Raw genomic sequence first — 8,083 nt, 5'->3', positions numbered from 1 at the left:
GCCGTTTCGTTTCCTCACATTTAGAAGCCGAAATCTTGAGTTTTTTTTTTTTTGTTGTTTACTCGATAACTTCATTTTCAACCCATATTCCCAAGATCGTTCTATTATTCAATTTGCACTTACAAGTTACAAGCTTGCAAGTTGTAGCCTACATAGTATTTTTATTTTACACGTAATCATTACGTCACAAACACAAAACACAAAGTGACAATAGATCAAACCTAATAGCTAATTACTAATTACCGTCAAGTTCAATATATAATATATGTATAAATTAGAATTTATTAGTTTTTTAAATAATATGTATAATTGTATATAATTTAAATTAGTGATTTATTTTATTGTTTATAAGTTTTAGTGCGGTTCGGTTTTGGTGGTCCGGTTTCTAAATAAAAACTCCACCGCACCAATAAATTTGGTTTTTCAAAAAATAAAATCCGCACCATCGGTTTTTGCATTGGTTTTGGTTTCTCGGTTGCGGTTTGTTGCGGTTTTAGCGTTTTTTTCTTTTATCGGTTCGGTTTTGGCTCACCCTACTACAAAGCATGAACCTTCATCAACAACATTAACGCCGGCTAAAGTTATCGGCTCTTATTCTTTTACACTTCAATTCCCTGAAAAGAATCGAAACATGAAAATATAGTGACATTCATCTATAATCCCTGTAATTTCCATCCTTCTGTTGTTTGCAAACAAAATTCTACAAAATAATTAAGTAAAATTACTTTCTTGAAAATCTGCTGCAGGCAAAGATGACCTTTAATCCAATTTTTTTATGGTTTAAACTTTTTTCTTGAAAAAACCATGCAAGGACCATTTTTGCAGTTTTTTCTTATATTAGTCAGATATTTTTCTTAAATGTTTTGGTCAACGTCAACCGACTCTATTGTCAATGCGGTGGTCTCAATGTCTCAAAAGAAAATCATTTACATATTCAACAAATGTCTTTCCTGCTGTTCTGTTCTTGCTTATCTGCACGTCAACACTCCAATCATCTTTTCAATATTTAGTAATCTTATATGTCTCTTATTCAAGAATTCAACCACCTTAAAATTTCACATGACGCCATCAAATTAGCCACAGAAAACTTTTCCGACAATAATTTCATAGGTCAGGGTGGATTTGGGAGGGTGTACAAGGGTCAACTCCCAGTCGTCTCCGCCTCTTCCACCAGGCCATCCACCACCGTCGCTGTAAAAAGGTTGGACGAGAAGTGCGGGCAGGGACAAAAAGAGTTCTTGATGGAGATCGTGATGCTCTCAAGTTACAAACACGAGAATCTCGTCTCTCTTGTTGGATTCTGTGATGAAGGTGATGAAAAGATCATTGTGTATGAGCATGAGATTCATGGAAGCCTCGATAATCACTTAAACACTGATCTTACATGGGCGCAAAGGATTCATATATGTCTTGGTGCAGCTCGAGGATTAAATTACCTGCATAATGATGTAGGAGAGGGGCACAGGGTGCTACACCGTGACCTAAAGAGCTCAAATGTTTTGTTGGATGAGAATTGGAATGCAAAGATTTCTGATTTTGGGTTGTCTAAAATAGGCCCCACAAACCAGGCGTTTACTTTTCTTGTCACCAATGCTGCTGGAACATTAGGGTATGTTGATCCATTATATGTATCAACCGGAGTACTTACAAAAGAATCTGACGTGTATTCTTTTGGTGCGATACTCTTTGAAGTGTTATGTGGAAGGCTAGCTGTTATTGGAAAATATGATGACGAACGTAGGTTCTTATCTCACTTGGCGCAACTTTGTTATGAAGATGGAAAGATAGATGAAATTGTTTTTCCAAATATAAGGAAACAAGTGAAACCAAATTCATTGCAAACATTTTCTAGAATTGCTTATCAGTGCCTCAATATAGATCGGAAACAACGTCCAACAATGGCAGTGGTTATCAAACAACTACAAATCTCGTTGGAATTTCAAATCGTAAGTTATTGTTCCCTGGAAATTAGGTTGAAGATCTTTTCTTAGAAAGAAAATGTGAATATACTTTTGTAGAATTTTGAAATGTCAACCTACTTTCATTTGAGTATAATCGTAAGTTATTGTTCTTGGAAAATTAGGTTAAAGATTTGTCGTAAGAAATTTTAAAATTAAAATGCTATAATTTTTTAGATTTCATTATACAATGCCTCAATTATGATGCTATGATACACATATAAATGAAAGTAGGTTGACATTTTTTTTTTGCATTTTGGATTCTTCTCTTTAACTTGTTACTCTTTTAGCTTGTTTAGGCATGATTATGTTTAAACTTATACTATCATCTCCCCCTATCCTATGATTAATAGCCATGAGAATTTCTTTTGGCATTGAGTTGCAATCATTTCATTTATAGTTTTATACAGAAAATATTTATTTATTTCTTCTTCTTGCAGGGTCAGCAACGATTTTCACAAGCTGAAAGAGACCATAGAGAAAAGAATAACTTGATGTATCGTACTTCCAAAGTATTTTTTTCTGTAATGAAAAATCTCTTTTTGTTCGGTGAGAAGAATGATCATGAGTATGACTCTAATAGGGTGAATAGTGATAGATCTGATGATGGAGGTGATTCATACTTAGAAGGTAACAAACACAATTATGAAAACATTAAATGCAAGATAATTCAAATAGAAATATACTTTCATATATTTGTGTATTACAACATCCTACCTTCATTTCTTTCCATTAATGTATCATTGTGTTTTCGGATTCTTTTCCTTATTACGCAACCTACTTTGGAAAAATTTCAGAATTATAGACGACATTGCTATAATTGAATATTTTTCATATCACAATGTGGTAATAGGAAGAAATAAAAGTCCGATCATATAATAAACAAATGAATGAAAGCACATTGTTATTTCTTGCATTTAATCCTTATGCCATTGCTATAACTAGTTATGTTTTCCAATAGATCGCCCAGGAATAAAAGAGTTCCAAATAACTGGGGATGCAAAACCTGGAGGTAAACTTTTTAGGGTGTGGATTTTCGGTGCATGGGACCTCACGATGCAAGTTTCAGGTATATAAGCTTCTAGAAGCTAAAAAATTTGCATATAAAATAAGAATATAACATTAACTATGAAGAGATTGATATTATTAATTATTATATATTTATTTATATTCCTTTATTTCAGTGGGTTCGTCACCTTCTAGATGGGACTTGGGAGGAAGTTGAGGGTAAGTATTTAAAATTAAAATTATTTTGCTAAATGCAATAAATAGTAATTAGTAATTACATTTTTACTTGAATGCCCCAAGATGTAAACAATACTTTAACAAGTTGATATGTTTAAGGATATAAAGATGGACCCCTATATATGTATTATACATATTTATGACACTAAGTGTGTATTTTGTTAAAGGCTAAATGCAAGAAATAGCATTAATTTGGCCATTTTGGGTATTATAGCATTATAACTTCATTTTATTGTATTACAATATTTTACTTTGAAGAATCTGTGCAATTGTAGCATTGTACTTTTAATTGTTTTCTTATTCAAACATTATACTTTGAAAAATATACCCAATTATTTTCTTATTCAAATTAAGTATAATGTTGTAATAAGAAGAAATGAATGTAGAATGCTATAATGAACAAATCAATGAAAATACTTTGTTGTTTCTTGCATTTAACCCTTTTTAAAAGGGTATGAAATTTCTAATGCACACAAATTGATTAATTCTCATGTATTATAGCATTTTACGTTTCCTATTACAAGATTATACTTTGGAAAATCCACCGATTTTTAGCATTTTTTTATTAGATATTTATACTTGATTACTTAGAAAAATTTACCAAGAAAATCTCCTTGTATATGTATATGACATTGCTATGATTTAGTAGATTTTTCAAAGTACAATATTTTAATAGAAAGAATCAATGAAATTACATTTATGTTTCTTGCATTTAATCCTTTTTCTCAAAAGGGTAAAAAAGGTAATTCATTCCAAATTTTCTACAGGAGCCATAAAACCAGAGTATCTAGTTACAGCTGATGATGTTGATAAGCTTATTGGTGTTGAATGCATACCAATGGATGATCATGGTCGAAAGGTAAAAAAAATATTCAAACCTATAATTTTTAAATTCAAAATCTATACCAACTTTTAATTTTTTTTAGCTTGATATATAATATAATGTATATATACAAAACTAAATGAAAAAGTAATCTTCTATTAAGTTAATATAATCAATTAATCATCAACTTTTCTTTCTAATTGAATAGCTTTAATCCACATGTAATTTAAATTGTTGTTTTTGAAAAATAATTCTTCATAGTTTAATACTAACACCTTTATGTTGGTTCTGTTTTATTTTTTTATAAATAATGATAATACATTAAATATGATTAATAAATTATATTATCAAAGTAATAGTCTAAAACTTTGAGAAACTTTGTTGTTTTCAGGGGGAAGTAGTCCGAGTTTTTGCCAATGAGCAGACCAAGATAATGTGTGGTAAGTTAACCAACCTCATTAACAAGGTTAAATTGGTAATTTTGACGAATAATTTATTAAAAATTAAAAGTTTGTGTTTTTATCTTTTAATTTTTTTGAAATATGATAATTCACAGATCCAAAAATGCAACAAGAAATAGACAAATATATGGCAGCTGGTCAAGCATCATTTATTACTTTACTTCTGGTGAATTTTCTTTTTTCTTATTGACTTTAAGTCCTAACTTTTTACAAATTTGCCCTCATTTATTTTTGTATCTTTATTTATTTGTGTATAATAATATCCAAGTTCCTGCTTTCATTTATTTCCATTACAACATTGTACTTTCACATTTTTTGTTATAAAAAATTTGACACAATTAATACCATTCTACTTCCAAATTTCTTTCTCATTAGGGCATTATACTTTCTAAAATCACCCTATTTTAGCATTGAAAAAACGTTTTGTATATTGATTGCATTGCTATAATTGGTATTTCTTTTCAAACTACAATGTTCTAATAGCATGAAATGAAAGTATATTGGCCAATTTGCCCTTGGAAGTTTTTGACTTGCAAAATTGGAATAAATTGACCAATTTGCTCTTAGAAGTTTTGTTAAATTTAAGGTTTTTCTTTAACCCAAGTATGTCATAAAACTTGAGAGTGATTTTGCAGATGGATTCTTCTGAAAATTGGGAGCAAACAACTTTCACTTTAAAGCGATCGAATTATCAAGTAAAGATCAATCAGACACAAGAGATTTTCATCCAAGGCAAATATACCAATGATGTATCGGTATGTGAAATAAATATATTTTCATTTTTTTATATACTTTAAAGATGTATTTTAATATTTGACTATTTGACTTTCGAAATATATTTGGCTTCTACTTTCTATTGCAAGCAAATCATTGTTTCTTGAAAAGGAAATTGAACAAGCGATTTTGAACAAAATATATTCAAAATGTAACGTAATGGCCTAAAAAGTAGATACCTTCTTACCTTTTAGTCAAATGTCCAAAATACCCTTCAACAATGAAAAAAGTTAGGGAATCTTTGATCTTTCGTAATGATTATGGTGTATGAATAAGTAAATTTTAACTTGGAAAGTTTCCAAAAATAGAGATTGCTCCAATTTTCATGGGAAAGATGGAGCATTAAATTAAAAAATGTGTGATCCAATCTCTAGTCTATGCAAAAGACGTAAATGCCCCCATCATCTATTATTATTAAAAATAGCCCTAAAAAGCTTAAGATTTTGCAGATTGTTAATGATTTTGATAAATTGTCATATATCTCTTTCTTATAATGTTTTTGCAGATAAAGATTCCTTCAGGGCTTACTACACAATTTGTGTTGACATATTCGGATGGATCTTCACACCCTTTTAATACATTCCATGATGTTAGGTAAAATATTTTTACTTCATGTTTTATTTTATATAGTGTTTTACTTATTACAAACAAAGAGATGAAACTCTTTGACTTTTGAGGTCAAACAAACTTCTTTTCAGATTCGAAATTTATATCATCTATTTTTTATATCAAATTTCGTGGTAGAATTGATGCCTAGTTGCCTACACTAAGGTTTATGAAAACTACAACAAACAAAAAATAATGTTGATGCAAGTTAGTGACAAATGCATGTAAAAATTTGAATTTGGAAGTTTTGTTACAAATACATTTTTTGACCTCAAAAGTCAAAATGTACCACTTTTCCCCTTCAACTTTAATAATATTAAACGATTTCTTGGGGGCTTTGGTTTATGGATCAATCTTTTTGTTGTCAACAAGATATCATTGTATTGTATTTTTTTGGGGCTAAATGAAAGAAATAGTAATGTAATTTCATTTTTTTCTATTTAATAGCATCCGATTTTTGTTTATTTCTATTATTATACATTCAGTTTATATCTTAATAAGCATTGTACTCTGAAAAATTTACCTGAATATAACATTGTAATTATTTTTTAATATATTTTTATACTTTTTTCTATAAGGACATTGCAATTTGAGAAATCTATTCAATTGTAGCAGTGAAAAGTGTTTTGTATTTAGATGACATTGCTATATTGAGTATATTTTATTAAAGTGCAAAAATATAATAGGAAGAAATGAAAGTAAAATGTTATAATACACTAATCAATAAATGTTTATTGCTATTTCTTGGATTTAACCACTTTCTTTATTGCAGAATGCGTGATACATTGGTGCTCACCATGATAATGTTCCAAAGCAAGGTATCTTCCAAGTTCTTATCATTCTCAAATTTTTGCCCCATTTTTGACAATTTCTATATGGTTCTATATTGACTTTCCAAAAAGGGAAAATTATTTGACTCAGTTCCACCTCTCCTGTTTCTTTCTTTGAAACAGGCATTGGATGAAAGAAGGAATGCAAGAGGATGAAACTTTTATTCTTCGATATAGATACAAGTAATATATATATATATATATATATATATATATATATATATATATATATATATATATATATATATATATACTCATTCTTTGTAGAAATGAAGTAAAGAACAATAAGACTATTGTAGAAGGTTTTGTTGTTTATATTCTAATCAATGAGTGAGAGTGAAAACAATGGTGTGTTGATTTACATTGTTCTTATTATTTGCGAAATATTTCAACCATATATTTCGCATAATTATGTTGTATATTTTGTATTTACTGTACATTATATGTTCCTTATTTAGCTCTCTAGGTGATTAGACTTTCCTCAATTATCCCTTTGTAATCCTGTATATATATTGGCTCATATCAATGAAATAGGCATTGAATCTCAAACACTGACATGGTATCAGAGCCAAGGGCTCAATACCAGAATTGATTCCTTCTCACAGCTACGGCTGTGCAGCCTCCTTCTGTTTCATTTTTTTCCAGATCTGTATTAGCTTCTTTCATCATGTCCGGTACAAATGAAACAAACCCTACTTAGGAAATCCATCCGGTTTACACCGTTACCAACATACAAACCAAAGTGAGAGTTTTTGATGGCACCAAGCTCACGTATTCATCTTGGGTTCGACTGTTCAAACTTCACGCAAAAGGCTACAAAGTTTTGTCCCATATTGACGGAATAGCATCCCCAGCAAAGACAGATCCAATGTATGACACTTGGTTAGAAATTGATGCTATTGTTCTCCAGTGGATCTATGGGACCATATCCAATGTTCTCCTTGGTCAGGTCCTTGATCTGGACTTTACTGCATATGACGCCTGGTCCAAACTTCAGAACATCTTCTTCAATAACAAGGGTTCTCGGGCATCAACCCTAGAACATGAGTTCAACAACTTGACTCTTCGAGCAATGACATCCCTTGAAGCGTACTGTCGGCGGCTAAAGGACCTCTTAGGTCAACTTAACGATGTGGAGTGCCCAGTTAATGAAAAATGTCTCGTATTGCAACTGGTTCGTTGCTTGCCCTCGGAGTTTGACACAGTGGCAACATACATCAATCAGACATCTCCCACATGGGATAATGCATGCTCGATGTTACAACTCGAGAATCAAAGACAATGTGCCCAAGAAACTCACTCACCTATGGAGGTCACCGCTACTGTTGATCATGAACCACAATCGAACGCTCAGCCAAGACGTGGGGACATTGCCAACAAAGGTCG

The 8,083-nt window shown here is 30.9% G+C and overlaps 1 protein-coding gene across 2 annotated transcripts; it reads left to right on the top strand.

The window, feature by feature from the left end:
* Positions 1 to 998: 998 nt before the first annotated feature.
* On the top strand, positions 999 to 6,881 carry LOC145107344 (uncharacterized). Of its 2 annotated transcripts, XM_079044219.1 has the most exons (10): positions 2,472 to 2,588; positions 2,920 to 3,027; positions 3,143 to 3,185; positions 3,971 to 4,062; positions 4,418 to 4,466; positions 4,583 to 4,653; positions 5,123 to 5,242; positions 5,767 to 5,855; positions 6,640 to 6,685; positions 6,821 to 6,881. In XM_079044219.1, the coding sequence occupies exons 2-10, from the start codon at positions 2,956 to 2,958 to the stop codon at positions 6,851 to 6,853; spliced, it is 615 nt and encodes a 204-aa protein (XP_078900345.1). In that variant the 5' UTR covers positions 2,472 to 2,588; positions 2,920 to 2,955; the 3' UTR covers positions 6,854 to 6,881. The 2 variants fall into 2 exon arrangements, 1 of the variants encoding a protein (XP_078900345.1); XR_013707826.1 differs by lacking the exons at positions 4,583 to 4,653; positions 5,123 to 5,242; positions 5,767 to 5,855; positions 6,640 to 6,685; positions 6,821 to 6,881 and adding an exon at positions 999 to 1,946 and having other exon boundaries at positions 2,399 to 2,588; positions 4,418 to 4,439.
* Positions 6,882 to 8,083: the final 1,202 nt, after the last annotated feature.

This window comes from Lactuca virosa, chromosome 1 (genome assembly GCF_052849685.1).
Source record: "Lactuca virosa cultivar CGN04683 chromosome 1, Lactuca_virosa_CGN04683_v6, whole genome shotgun sequence".
NCBI classification, from domain to species: domain Eukaryota; kingdom Viridiplantae; phylum Streptophyta; class Magnoliopsida; order Asterales; family Asteraceae; genus Lactuca; species Lactuca virosa.
The sequence above is the reverse complement of the archived record's forward strand: the minus strand, read 5'-3'. Positions and strand labels throughout refer to the sequence as shown.